The sequence below is a fragment of the Paralichthys olivaceus genome, chromosome 22 (assembly GCF_024713975.1).
Source record: "Paralichthys olivaceus isolate ysfri-2021 chromosome 22, ASM2471397v2, whole genome shotgun sequence".
In the NCBI taxonomy this organism is placed as follows: Eukaryota; Metazoa; Chordata; class Actinopteri; order Pleuronectiformes; family Paralichthyidae; genus Paralichthys; species Paralichthys olivaceus.
In genome coordinates, this window is record NC_091114.1 from 3,595,160 (window position 1) to 3,610,281 (window position 15,122).

General features: G+C 41.7%; 1 protein-coding gene across 34 annotated transcripts in view; it reads left to right on the top strand.

Annotated features, from left to right (window-relative positions):
* ank2b (ankyrin 2b, neuronal) overlaps positions 1 to 15,122 on the top strand; it is a 151,581-nt gene that overhangs the window by 70,468 nt on the left and 65,991 nt on the right. For 9 of the 34 annotated variants that reach the window (XM_069518397.1, XM_069518407.1, XM_069518408.1 and 6 more), the window contains exon 1: positions 11,015 to 11,396. The exons of 5 other annotated variants lie outside the window; for them this stretch is intronic. In XM_069518397.1, the coding sequence (XP_069374498.1) occupies positions 11,256 to 11,396 (141 nt within the window). In that variant the 5' untranslated portion in view covers positions 11,015 to 11,255. Of the gene's footprint in view, positions 1 to 11,013; positions 11,397 to 15,122 lie in introns of those variants that run through there. 20 more of the 34 variants (XM_069518388.1, XM_069518400.1, XM_069518391.1 and 17 more) reach the window with 6 other exon arrangements.

Sequence of the window (15,122 nt, forward strand, 5' to 3'; positions counted from 1 at the left end):
AATTATATAACAGAGCAGGGGAAATGCATCCTAAACATGGTGCGTCACTTTGAATGCAGCAGACTTGCATTACATGCGGAGGGGATCATCTGGTGACCCAAGCCCAGACTTTAACTCCTTCATCTGCAGAGGATTTTCACTTCGGTGCGGCTGCAGAGTGATGTCTGGTTGTTTTATGAGCAAGTCTGAATGAACTGCAGAGCCTGTGTCGCCTCAATAGACATGTATTGAATCAGACTTATGTTAATGTAGTGTCTTTATCTCTCATTGCCCCTGTTTCATAGTATAATTTGACATAAAAAATTGTCCTGTTTTCCAGTTTGCACCCCTTCTAATATTCCACAGATACTGTTTCTGTTCCTGCAAACTCAACACCAAGACGTGCACCTGTCGATAAAACTACTGTGATGTTCAATTCCATAGCGCTAAAATATAAGAACAACAATATCCTCACTACTCTGCTGCTCAGACAGCTTTTTTTTTTTTATTGCAGTTAAGCTCACCCTTAATGAATCGCATAATCCCTCCTGTTCCCGGCACTCCTTTATTTCAGCACACTTGCAGGAAGTGTTGCGCTTCATTCATTTGCTCGAAAATAAAACGACAAAGTAGAAGAGACCGGAAGATTTAATGTGTTTAAAAAAACAAAGAACAAAGTAGCAGATTGGAATATTGTGTTTAAATTCTTTAATTGTTTTTTGAATTGAGAATTCGTGTCAGAAATAGACAGAATACCACTACTTCTTCTGTCGACAGATGCGTTGACAGTGTTAAGGCTAGGTAAAGCCTTATAAAAGAGTAAACACTATTGGGAGCATGGAAGCACGGAATAACTGAAAAATACTCACATGAATAAATAAAACTTGAATGCATACATGGGCAACTTACTCATTCCATAGAGGGATCGCAGCAGCAGACTGAGGACAACACAGAAATTCAAAACAAACTCTCTCATGAAATCCATCTCAGGATGTGCATGCACACTTTACCAGTCACTTAATGAGTGGTCGCATTAAACACAAGTGATCTAATAGGCACTCAGTTGAAATTACATTCATGTTATATGCATGAATCCATCCTTCTCTGTGTAAAATGGGGTCCTGAGAGAGATACACAGTACACACTGCCAAGTATGTACTGATGAAACTGAATACTGTGAATATAGTTCATGTGTTTGTTCTGCTATATATAAATATATAATCATGTGAAGGATACTGCAAAATATACTTTGATATTTCCCTGACGGCTAAACACACATTATTGTACTACTGTTGCAAACAGCAAAAAAAAACGAATGACTTTAAATTTACAGTGGTAGTCTGACTGTACACTGTGTCACAAGGTCCCAGTAACATGGACCTCTCACAGGGCCCAAGCCAGAGGAGTGAGTAGGCAAACACATGCAACTGAAGAGGTGACAATCACAACAACACATATTTATAGTTACACAAACAAACGTCTTGTAGGCGTAAATAGCTGTTTTCAGACGTGACCTCCAGGTTGTGCGATCAATAGGGTCCAGACTTTCTCCGGAGTTAGTCTTTCACACATGCGTAACGCAGCAGGAGATTCTCCGCACAAGATCACACAAATCTCTGGAGCGTTCGAGCGGTGGGGGGGGGGGGGGGGGTGGCAGGATGTATCGTAGCACATTTGCATCGGCTCTCCTGGCGTTTTCATCAGTGTCTTCTCCGTGTTTTCTTTAGTCTTGCGTGAATCCAGCGGAGGACGTCCTGCTGTATTCACACACACAGCCCCTCTGGAGAATGTACAGTGGATAATTCCTACCCATAATTCAGTTGATAGCTGCCTTTGATCATTTAATAACTCAAACTTCATCGGGCTTGTAAGATGAACTTGTTAAATGAGCCTGCTTGTTTGTTACCATGTTAACACATTTGGTTACTGTTAACCTTGCTAACTTCTCAAGCTCAAGTTTAACGTCACAGTTCAAATGACATGTTACAGAATTAACCTCCGATTTAGCAATGGAGTTTTCCCCTGAGATTGTTTGTTTCTTTTCGCCAAAGCGCTTTATCCTCAGAGGCGTGTTTGCGAAGCAGTTGTAATGTGTGGACACATGAAGTCTATAGAAACAGCTGATACTTGATACTGCAGTGGACCTGATTTGCATCCCTCACATTGTAATGGATTCAGCGATTGCAGACAACCTTGTTTCACCTGTCGTCCAAACCCTGTCTGTTTCCTTTTATTACAACTCACCTCACTTCAAGCTTCTTATCTAACGGACTCTGATTCATGCATTCCAAAGAGGAATTAAGGCTCTCCTTGAGATTGTTTCTTTCCTGTCTCCTTTTCTCTGCTTTGTCCTCCCATGTACTTACTCAGGCACTGCAGTGCAATCCTGACAAGTGCACCCATCTCCCTTGCAGGTGTAATACAATCAGAGAGGCTGCAAGCAGTCAACCCTTCACCGTCTTTAACTCTCCTGGATTGTTTTCTCCTTCCCTCAGACATGTTCTCTGTCAGACCTCCCTTACTTCTATATGCCTTCCCTCTCTCTTCTTGTCTCCTCTTGTCCTCTCTCTCCCTGCTTGGTCTACATCTGCATTAGAGCAGGATGCTGCTCAGCTGTGAAATGCACACTCACCTTTTATTTTGTCCTTAAAGTGACCAAAGCAAATGAGACCCCAGTGTCTCTCTTTCGGAATCATGGCTTGTCATGACATTAGCGTTTCCATTGATTTTACTGTAAAGGTAGAACAAGAGGTAATCACAGCTTACCAAGAGACAATTTTAGTTGTTGCTACTCGAAGTAGAGTCAGGATGCTCAATAATGAAGTCTGACTCAGGAGCAGCTTTGGAAAGTAGGAAAAATTCAAAATGCAATCCTTAAGGTGGTATTCTGACGTTGAGGATACCCAGGGGTCTCCATCCAGTTTGATGTTTCTGGAAGATTTCCAAAGAAAGATGACCAGGAAGAGGCATCCTATCAGATTCCCAAACCACCTCAACAGGGTCCTCTCATGGCCCTGTCTCTAATTCTTTTGCCCCAGAGCTCCTGGCCATAGGTAAGGGGCAGAGTGTGGATCGACTGGTTAATAGCTTTGCCTTCGTTCTCAGTTCCCTCTTCATCACAACATTTCTGGTAAAACATCTCCAGTATTGCTGATGCTGCACTGATCCACCTGTCTATGCCCCTTCTATCCTCCTCTTGTGAAGATGACCCAGAGATACCCAAAGACACAGGATATACACCCAGTTTTCTGTGTATCCTGGTTAAGAGGAGGGCTGTAGAAACCTATTTTACAAATTAGCGTTCGTATCAATGCAGTTACCAGTAAAAAAGCATATATTTGCAGTACAGTGAAGCAAGTATTCCACCATCTGCAGTCCAGAAATTCTGCTTCTCTTTGTATTTGAAGACACACTATGAATGACTGCAAGAGGAATCTAACTTCTCACCCAGAGGCAGTTGCCTTGACTACCGTGCCAGCTGTTAAACTGAAAATTTATCTTGCAAACTTGTTTGGCTCTTACATTTTACACTTAATTACTTGATCGACTCACCCAGAGGAGTTGTTACAAAGTTCCTATCAGATCCTAATTGAAATGAATTGAACGATTACATCATTATTCTCTTAATCGCCCCTGCGGTCTTTCTCTTCTGTGTCTCTTCTTTTGTTTATGACTCTATTTTTGACACATAACAGACTGGTGCAAACTATTGGTGCTCTAATAATAATAATAATAATCCGCTGCAGAGCTCAGATGCAGTAGTAATCTGTCTGCCATTTTCGTCATGGTTGTTGTGGCTGTAGCCGTTTGACACATTGCATTTCAGTCTTAACCTTTCATTAGCTGTGAGCAAATGGAGCTCAGCTGGAACACTACGCAGAGCCGCCAAATATGCAGTACGTGATGCAAACTGAAATATAAGAGTGATTCATAACAGTGTTTGTAGGCAATACTCACTCCAAAGACATTTTAATCACTCAGTTAAAACCAGGTGCAGCATCATACTGTACATTTGACTGACTGACTGTGTGTGTGTGTGACTCATAGGAGCAGCTGTGATTGTCCAAGTGGGTACTCTGTCTCTACACACCTTTCAGCTCGTTCAGGAATGTGGGCGGCACCGCCTGAGAGGACTGTCAAAAACTCACAGCCACAAGCATTTCATGCAAATGTTCTCCTTTCTGGTATTACTGCAATTTATCGCCTGGTGCTGGATGGGACGTTGTAGTGACATATTGTGCCAGAGGAAACAGAGCTTCTAAAAGTGGAAACCATGTTACAGCATCACATATCAAAACATGTCAAGCATCAAGGTAGCAAAGAAAGGCTTGTCCTGCTTTCTGTAAATTCTATAAGTCAGTGAGCTCTGTTTGGGACAGTTAACCCACAGTAGCAAACTGCATCATGGGATGGAACGGATTTAATTTCAAAACCTTCTGAAAAACCATGTTGCAGACGTTCAACGTTCAAATACACCCCGGTGCTGACATCTGCCCACCTCCGCAGCTGCAGTGTTGTCTGAAAACGCTGCTGATTCATTAGATCGGCGAGGTTTTCATGACACAGAGAGTAATACTGCTACTTCTGGGTAAAAGCTTCCGATATTACATGCAGATTTTCAAAACTGTAGACACGCTGCTTTCATTGCAAGGTGCGACAAGACGTTAAACTAGCTGAAGTGGAGCTCGCGCAGTTTAAATCATTGTATCTTTTGCTTCAAAGTGCAAACCCCAAAGCATTACATTATTCAGCTGTCCTGCTGGCAAAGCCGTCTCCCTGTTTGTTTTTACATCTAATCTCAGGCCACAGCTGGATGCTCAGCTGATGCAATTTAGGTGGAAATGTTTGTGGCGGAGATGTTAATCTCTATCTCCAACCCCCCTTTTCACCTTCTCTATCTTCTGATGGTGCTGGATTATGTTGTATGAATGTTTGTACATCTACTTCAGTAACCTTTTCGGATAAACCTCACAAGTTCATAGGGTTTCATCTATTTCTGCAACCTCTTCCACTTCGTCATAGAAATACATGATAAAAAACGTTTATTTGTATAGCAGAGGTGAAAGTAAAAACTAATAATTTATGTGACCAACCTATAGAGGTCCTCTCTTGGGTGCAGCAACAAACATTTGGAATGAAATGATATGTTTTATTCTAAACTGAATTTTTTTCTCACTGAGGCTCCATGATGCCCCCACCTTAAAATCTTCACTTAAGCCACCCACCCGTCAACCCACACACACACACACACACACACACACACACACACACACACCCCGCTGATGGTACTTGGATGTCGACCATGCACCACTGTTTGATGCTGAACTGGGATTGGCAAAATCCTGGATTAGAGCGTTCATAATCTGGTTGCTGTGGCACTATGGGATACTGCAGCTCAGGGGGGGGGGGGGTACCAATCCTATCGTCATGGCAACCAAGAGAGGGAGAATCCACTACATAGAGTATAGCAGCAGGATCCATCGTGGAAGTGTGGAGAAGAGTGGTTAATAGCACGGTATTCATGGCAGCGTTAGTCATAGATGTAGAGAAGAGGGTTGGTTGTTGCATTACTAAATAAGTATTTCTTATAAATATATATCGCTTCGAATTTCTTATAAATTAAATGTCTCTTATTTGTGAACAGATGTTTATTTATACATCGGCATGAGTAATCTTGACAGATCCGTGTGAAGGATGATTTGTAGACATGAAATAAAATGCTCGACATGCATCAGATGCTGTCGTCCCAAAGTTGTTGAAAGAAGATGTTTAGTGCAGTATGGCGGATGATTGTGTGGCTTAGTTATACAAGGGGGAAAGATCACCCAAAGGAGCTTAGCCCAAGAGAGTACTCATGGGAAATAAAATCTTTTCACAGAAGCCAATTTTTAGCTACTTTAAGTCAATGGACTTCACTTTTTGCGAAGAATTATCTCCCGGGACATTTTTAGATAAACAGAAAATACTGCAGCAAAGACACACACTATATAGAGACCAAAGACTTCTGGATATTTTATGGCTGAATGACGGGATGGGTAGAAATCAGCAAAGGTGGAGTGAGTCAGTTATGGGGGAGTGAAAGGCGATAATTTGAATTTAACGTCGAGCACCAAACTCCTGTAACTCCTGACTCAGCGAGGTGGTGCCAAGAGGTGCGATATTACTGTGACTACCTGGAGACTGTGTGTGTCTGTGTGTGTGTGAGTTTAAATCATTATCATTCTTCCGATGTCTGGATGTTCCTTCTTCCTCTTCTTCTTTTCATCTCTCATGCAGCTCTGTGGGTGTGCGGCCGGCTATTTTAGGCAGGTTCATCATCCCTCCACACACACGCTTCTTCACCGTTTATGTGTGTGTGTGTTTTTTGGGATGTCGTGCTATGGCTGTCAGGCTTAAAACATTGTTGTAGTGACACAAACGCAATTAAACAGAGCTGGGGTAGAGGCTCACTGAGATTAATTTGCCCCACTGGATCCGGGCCAGGCACCAACGTTGCTACCTAGTGTGTGTTTGTGTTTACTCACAGTTTGTCCTTCAATTCTGTTTTCCCATAAACATGACAAATGTTTGTTTTCCTGCCGGACATGGGATTGAATCACTGCGCATAAAGTGAGCAAAGAAACAATCTGCAGCAATATCATTGATGCAGTATATTTCACCTTGACGTTTCCGCACACGTTTCAAATAAACATCTTCTTGAATGAGCTACAAAGAAGTGATTTAAATGTTTGCAAATCATTTATTGAGGAAAAAAGGTCGATGCAGCCGAGGCTGAGGTAACCAGACAGTTGTTCAGCTCAGTCTGCAATGAGATCCTACTTTTCCCACCATGCAACTAGAATTTTATTAGACTATCCAAGCCTACATGTCTTTCAAACACATGTAAAACTGGTATTTATAATTTTATATATAAAATTGGTTATATTTTTAGGATTAAATTGACTTAACTTACCATAACAATAGTTTGTATTATTATTATTATTATTATGTCTATGTCCTCTATACTCTGTGTCTCAGTGGACATTTAATGTTGCATCTGGAGAAACTAGGACACCATTATGAGAAAATAAATGTCCAAAAAGTTAAGGAGCAACATAACGGTAAAAGAAGTTAGTCAGGCTGAGAAGACCATTGTGTAACACAGTATCCATTCTATTATTATATATATGAATAAATAGAAATGAAAGAGTTTTCTATGGCATCGTGAATCTGTGTCCTGCGTGAGATGAATGCAACTCTAAACTCGGTGCACTGAACATATGTACAGTGAGTACAGGCCTGTGTGCTTGACGGGCAGCTGTGCTGTTGTTCCGCAGCAGGGAGTCCCCAGCAATCATCTGTGACTGGACACACAGGCTTTACAGGAGGACAACTGTTGCTTAATTCTCTAACATCTGGCCCATAGTTCCATCCAGTACCAAGAACTTAATGTAGTGCTGGATTATGTGGTGTCCCTCTTGACCTGTGTTTTTTCCTAATTGAAAGAATGTACATGTTAACATAAGGGTGTTTACCTGCACGCTGGCTGATCATGATCCAGGTTTTTCAGTATCTCAGTTTTGATATTCTGCAGGGAGTGCTCCTGACAGGTCTCAGAATACTGTGGCATTATGTTATCCAGATTTCTGAACTGTTTCACAGTGGCAGAGATGATAAGGAGCCAAGACTCACCTGGAGGCAGAAGATGCCATTTTCCGCAACTGTCTTTTTTTGTAACTAAAGAAAAAATCCATGTATAAACCTTTTCCAAATCTGTTTCCATAGCAACACTAGCCTCCAACTTCTATAATTCATGTTTTTTTTAATCCATAGCAGTGGTGTTATAGTGGATTCTGTTCCTTATTTAGATACAAATCTCTTATATGTTTAATTCTGATTAATGCCTACATGTAGCATTAATGTACTTGATGGAGATAATTAATCCCAGATTTGTGTTTGCTTGGACGAATGAATATAAATATCTAATACAGCCCCCTCAACCTTTCCCTTCTCTAATAAAGCCTTTCATACAGTCCTCGTCTGCACAGTCCCCCCCCCCCAACAGCAGGAACATAAACAAGTGGCTTTACCTAACAACCCCCTCCCTCCCGCAGCCAGCGAGCCATATGGTCGAGCACAGATTAAAAGCATTTGTTGTCAACGCCTGCCCCGCCCGGTGGATTACGAACCCACAGAGGGACTGCAGAGCAGGGGGGGGGGGGGGGGGTCGTGTTCGTGTGACCGGATGTAAGGGCGGAGATTTTGGTGGGAGTTGCAGATACCAAAGAATAGTGACTTCTATGCTTGAGCATTTAAGGGAATCGTGTGGTTTACTTATACAGGGCCAGGTCTGACATTTTTCCGTCTTTACATACACAGCCATGCCCTAATCCATTTGCTACCCTAATGGGATAAGTGTGCGACAGATGACTGCTCTTTAGTAAGGAGATTGGACAAGACGTTAAGTAAATAACATCCAGGAGAAGGTTAATGGAACTGAATAAGGCCTATAAAGTGACAGAGCAGTGGAAAGCCACGTCTCATTGTATATTTTGGTAGAAATGGAGCTAAAGTGAGCTGAGAATGTATAAACCTTTTTCTTCTTTTCTTCTTTTTTCTAAAAGCAGACTATTAAAACTTGAGAGGAGACATAACACAAGTGGCAGGCATGATGTATTTTTTGTAGGTCCTGGGTCATATATTCTAAAATTGCCCTTGATTGCTTGCTCAGATTACGGATTCTATTGTTCGACTATTAGCTCATTATGTTACATTTTACCTGGTTCTGTGATTTTACACAAAATTACCAACATCTTACCTGACCAGCAGCCAATTACTTGCTTCCCTTTAGAATTATACTTTAATTCCTTTAAAATTCCAAATCCACAGCCCCTAATTATGAGGATTTTATTAGATGGAAATTAAATCAAATTTGACAGCAATTTTCCAGCTCAGAGGTGTCAGCCTGTAAAATTTGCAATTATATAGTTAGAAACACTAAATGTTCCCAATGATATGCTAAATGTTAGCGAAGAACATCTTGCACAACCGAAAGATAGAAAGCTAATAAACAATGGTAGGATGTCAGGTTCATTTAAAGTATCGGATATTACTTAACTAATGCTGTCCCACAGAGTTCCACACTTGGTCCCATCCTTGTCTGTAAAGACTGAGAAAACTATTTTAATAAGCACAAAACCAAAATTTTAGTTCCTTGACCTGATTCCAAGAAAGATATGTTTTAATTAGATTTCAACTTAAAACAGTCTTATTTTGGAAAAGTAAAGCATTTAAAGTGTTGTTGTAGATCTTTTTTTTATTATTGATCATAATAAAATATTTTTGCCTACAGTGCAATACTCTTTATAGATCTTCTGGAAATGCAACTGATTTGCTTGTATTTTAATTCAAAAGATTTGTTCCTCTTCTGTAAGTGATTGTCTTAAGATGGTTTTCAGTTCTTCTCAAGAAATTTGTTAGAAACCGGTGATTTTGTCTGAAATGGTAACCGTGAAGATCTTGTGCTCGCTCAGTTTATATCCATCTCATTCATAGAAAACACCAAAGCTGCTTTGTCAAGTGGTTTCTGTGATGCCCTCAATAATGAGGATTCTTTCTCCCTACGCTTCCATGTTCACTGAATGAGAATTGTTTGGGTGATATTTCCGACAGTAAGAGCATTGTGTGAGTTTTGACCTAGAACAGACTGCAGTGAGAATGGGGACATTAACCTCCCTGATGTCAACAGGCATTGAAACTCACGTGCTCATGCAGAGCAAATATAAACCGATAGACAGACACTGAGATGTTTGGTAAAAATGGCGACCCTGATGTTGGAAGCTGGTGTTACTCAGCATGCCATTGCTTCTGAGGGCAAATCAATTGCAGTGAAAAGGTCTGTGTGACTCTAATTTACATTCAATCCAGCAGAATCAATACAGCCCTGCTCTGGGCTAAGTCTGACACAGATCTGCATTAGCAAAATACAATGTCTGCTTCCATTAACCACTCCATGACACGAGGCGTCGTGATATCAAGCCAAAAAAAAAAAAAAGAGTCATTTTGGAAGATAGAAGTTTAAAAAGCCTGGTATACCTGTCACAAGAAGGGGTCATCAACTGATAGCAGCATGTACTTTTAGTTATATTCGTAGATTTAAGTATTCTATAGCCTCTGTTTTGCAAATATCCAAGACGTTAAGCTAGTGACAAGTATTCAGTACTATTCTTGCAGCTCTTAGGCATGTGTCAAGCAAGCACTAAAAACCAGGGCTTAGTTTTCAGTGGTGGGGGGAGACATTTAGGAAAAGGTCACATGGAGGCAGGTTACACTGGTTGAATATGTAATCCTAAAGGAGCCGTTCCGACTGCCCCAGCTTTAAACAACATCATACTGTCTTCACCGAGCATTAGGATTGATTACTACAATGTTGACAATCAAGAACTTCATGTTAAATCGTTGATCCTAAACAGATGCAAAGTTACAAGAGTGTGTCACCATGACACCTGGGCCAAATTCATCTGCTGGTGATAGCCAATGTGATGTGCCCTGGTGCATCTCCATCTTGAAACAAACAAGGAATAGTGAATATCTTTGCAACAAAGTCAAAAACAAAAACACCTACAATATTGTCAAATACGTAATAATTTGCTTTGGACATAATTCAAAAATATCTTTCTTCACTGGGTCTTCATTAAGCATTAAAGCGCAAGATGTTGGCCATTAGCAGAGGCCCCAAAGTGACTTTTTGCGTCTTTGGTTTCAGTAAATAGTTGAAGTGTCACTTAAAGGAACCTTTTGGAGCACAGGCTTAATTTGAGACCTTGCATGTGAGCTGAAAATATTGTTCTCATATCAGTCCATGCTTGTATAGTGTCCATGGTGGCCCCTCCCCCTTCCTGTTTTGGCATGCCACCCTATGCCGCCCACCCTCTCCTCTCTCTCCCTGCATGCATTGCAAGGCTGGTGGGTGTAAAAATAGCCGGGATGGGGGGTGGTGGAGTGGGAAGGGGGAGATGTTAGTCAATGGTCAGGGAGTTGGAATTACCAACGAGGAAGCGCTAGCACCGCGCTGCCAGTAGTAACAGGACACAAGTCCAGTAAAGTGGCTTAGAGGGACTGGAGTCGTGCTGAGGGTTAAGGGAAGAGTGAGGTTTGTGACTGATGGGGTCACCCCCCCCGCATGGTTGCGTGGAAGGTTTTGAGGGGGAGGGTGGGGGAAGTGGATTATCAGACTCATTAAATGCTCACTTAGATTCCTCTACGCTCTGATGGGATAGACCTAAATACCTTGCATCATGGGCAACACGGCCATGTGTAAGGTGTGCGGCTCGGACAAGGGCCTGAGGACGACAGGGAGCCAATCTAACCTGGACCAGAATGCTGCCCCTGAATACTACTGCGAGGAGCATTATCCTGTGCAGCCTCCACTGACGGTGGTAAGAACTAACACTGGCAGGTGCAGCGCAGACAGTGCAATTTCAGGCAACTGGGACGCTCCTGACTTGCTTCTCGGGGTATTTTAGGAGATTTGTACAGATGAGACGAGTTTGAGTAACTTTTTTCCAGGTTGGAAGTTTGACAGTGTCAGGTGTCGCTTTTAAATCGTGAGTTATTTTTATTTTGGTCGCAGTCTTGATGAGCTGTGTAGCTGTCACTAACAAGCCGCTCAGCTGGCGTGTGTCTTGGAGCTTCTCACAGTAGCTGCCTTAGCACGGAGGTGATACATTTTTCCGCTCTCAGGGAAAACGGCACTACACCGAACTCAATGATTTAGTTTCTGAATCAGTACTTTGCAGTAGGTGTTAATCTGACAAATCATCAAGGTGTTCTTCTCTTCATCAGAGTGCGTGTGTATTGGTGTGTAACTGCGTGGGATGGGGTCACATGTTGCTCACTCTTCTCCCCCTTTAAAGGCCAGTGTGACATTTTTGTTCCAAAAGTGTCTCTGCACAGCAACGTGTGGACTCTTGTGGCTAATTTGAAAGCAACGTAATGACTTTAGCAGCATGCTGCTGTACTTCTACTGGGAATACAAGGCAAAACATACCCCTCATTTAGTCTGCTGCTGAGTCTTAATGTCTTACTTTTACTACAGTATTAAAAATATATGTCAGTGGGCCAACAATATTTTGTTTCTCCCTGTCCTAATACCTTTTCCACATACTGGAGCTTGCTCCTTCATATCCATCAATTGCAAACCTGTTTGTGGAGTATCTCTTGAGATAGAATCCTAACATATAAATATATTTTGAGCCGCAACACAAATATGGGCAGTTTTGTGTCTCAAATCACATCAATAGATTGGAGACGTCAAATTAAAGGCAACTAGGTCTAGACACCCACGGACACAAACTCTGGAGCGTTCATGGACGTCAATTTGTCCAGGTTGGGCTGCAGTTCCCTGCCGTACATCTTCATAACCTTGTTCCAAAGTAGTTACACTCGTCCAAGCTGTACACCTTCATCGACTTCCTCATGTTAATGACCGGGGTGTGTGCTACTGCTGCTGTGAGTCCATCATCACTCTCCTTGTCGCTATTATAGCTGCATAGTTGTCCACGGAGAAGAAGAGCAGCCACTTGTTGACACATGTCTCCTATCATTCCAGTGTTTCCTGGTCCAATACAAGTTCAGGGGGTATTATTTCTGCCCTAGAGATCTTATCAGTCAACTCAGGTTTTTGACATCATATAATTTGTAACTTCTACTTTCATGTTAATCATCTCAAGCAAATTTTAGCCAAGAAGATAAGAAATAAATCAAAAAATGTATGATTGTCCTTTTAAACTAGTCAACAGTGATAGAAAATATACAGACTCATAATACATACATGTAGAGCTGTATGCCCCAGGGTTAAGTTAAATGTGAAATGGGAAAGTTCAACTCAAAATAAACTTTGTCTTTTAGGAATCGGTGAAATGACACTGAGGTGTGCAAACAGCGAGATTGTCTCTGAGTGTGTGTGACGTGGTCAGACATATTGATCTCTTTAACACAGTTATTATCATCATCCTGTCTCTTATACTTACTGATTATTACATTAATAAACTGCTCTTTATTGATGAGCTCGCTGGAGAGATGGTGACAGAGAAACAATCATGGCCGCGCCAGTTCACTCACCGTGAATTTATAAGACTTTATTACAGTTGTACTACCGCCTGTGTCATCATTATTTTGGTTGTGGAAATCTTTCATATCCCACGCCTCCCGTTTTTAGACATGGTCTATTCTGAAGAGCTCTACGTCTTGACCTGTGACCTTTGACCCCTTCTCTCACTGAGTTCGTCACATGCAGTTTTACAGTTCTTATTACCATATCCCACTTAAAAGTGATAAATACAACTTTAATTTTAACTTCATCCTGATTTAGTTAATACTTCAAATCGAGTAATTAAAGCTTTAATCGGGTGGATTATTTTTTTAAAGCCTTGTCATATGTCTAAGCAGGATGTTTCTTAAAACGTGTCCATGGCAGAATACTGTAAAAGTGTTTATTGAGTTTGTTTCTTACATAACGCTGCTTACATAATGTATATGTACTGCCCTAATGTTTCACAGCCTACGTGCAGCATATGATGCAGCTATAGGGAAAGGTCTATAAAAGCTTGTATGTTTCCCCATCGTACTTTATCTTCTAAATTTAGCTGAAACAAATAATCCTCCTGATGGACCCGGTGCTGATGGGTCCTCAAGGAGAGCTCTGATTGGTTGAAACAGACCATTTCCAAGTTGTTCTTGTCGTAATGTTAATGAAGGCGATGGAATCTCAGGGAGGGTGAATGCAGTGAATGTTTCAGGATTCTCTGTACTGTAGTTCCAGATGTGTCCGTATGAGGATTATGAAAAAGTGCAAGCTCTTTATACACAGTGAGAAATGTCTGTTAGTAAATGATTTATATAATTGTGGGGTAGGGTTATGAATGGACTGAAACATTAGGTTAGGTCTTTTGTTTTAGCGTGTGTCCTACAGGACTGGTCAGCCATGGTAGTCAACAGTGTTGAGTTCATATCTGTGTATCTTCCACATGGCTTACACACCGATCACGTCCATTACAGGCAATGCTTCATGAGTCCATGCCCATTATGTTTTCTGGGCTTGCTTTGCAAGACAGAAGAGCATGTTGTCATGGCTACCTCCAGAGAGGGCAGTGCTTGTCGCCGTGGTAACTGGGAGGGGCGAGGATGCTCTCAGTCTGCATGGGCACCTGTCCCTTACAGTGTGTGTGTGTGTGTGAGTGTGTGTTAGGGATGGTTCAGGGCATGGTTGTGCATTATTGATACCACTCCTCTCACTCCACAGATGAAGACAGTGACGTTGTAAATGAATGTTTGATGTAAATGTGTTGGCGGAGGAGCTTTAGGACGATGCTTTGATGAAGTCGGGAAGTAATGTCTAGACACCAGCAGAAACAGATTGTAACAGAAGGGGCTCATATGAAGCCATTATATGTGGTTGATATTTAACAGTCCATTTTATCAGACCCATTTTTGATTTCAGTGATTCTAACTGCATTCTGAAACATTCCTTTTATGAATAAAGTAAAAACGCAATAACCTTCACCCCTGTAAGGTTCTTTTATTTTGTATTTCTTCTTCTATTTCTTGCCAGCTCACCAGAACACGACCTTCATGTGCACTGCACATTCATCAAAGAGAGACAAACAGACTAAGCTGCTTATAAACCAGGAGTTATGAAACTATTTCTGTAGGAAGCTCGCTGCCTCAATCCTCCCTTTCTCTCCGATGTTAACTTCTTCTCTTCCCTTTCAAAAGCTCCACTTGTCTGAGTGTCCTGTTGATCCAAGTGTCACTATAGCAACCTGCCAGTTGCTGAAGGATGATTAAGGCAAGGTCTTGCATAATGTGACTCGGCAGCTCGGAGGGCAATGTGAGGATGTTGTCAGACGGCTTGATTGTGGTAATGGCGGCTTTGTGCAGTCCTGCTGGAGGACAATGCCAACTCTGTGAGCGCATGTATGAGGCAGCATGAGCAAGTCTCTCCAGGACTTCACAGTGTAGTAGTTTCCTTTGTATTGTGCAGGAGAATGCTGGTTTCTCTCTTCATTTTCAGCCTTGACAAATTAACGTGATGGTGAATTTACATTTTGCAGAAATGTAGGAGGGAGGGTGACTCTCAGGAACAAATTGAATGAAGTAAATGA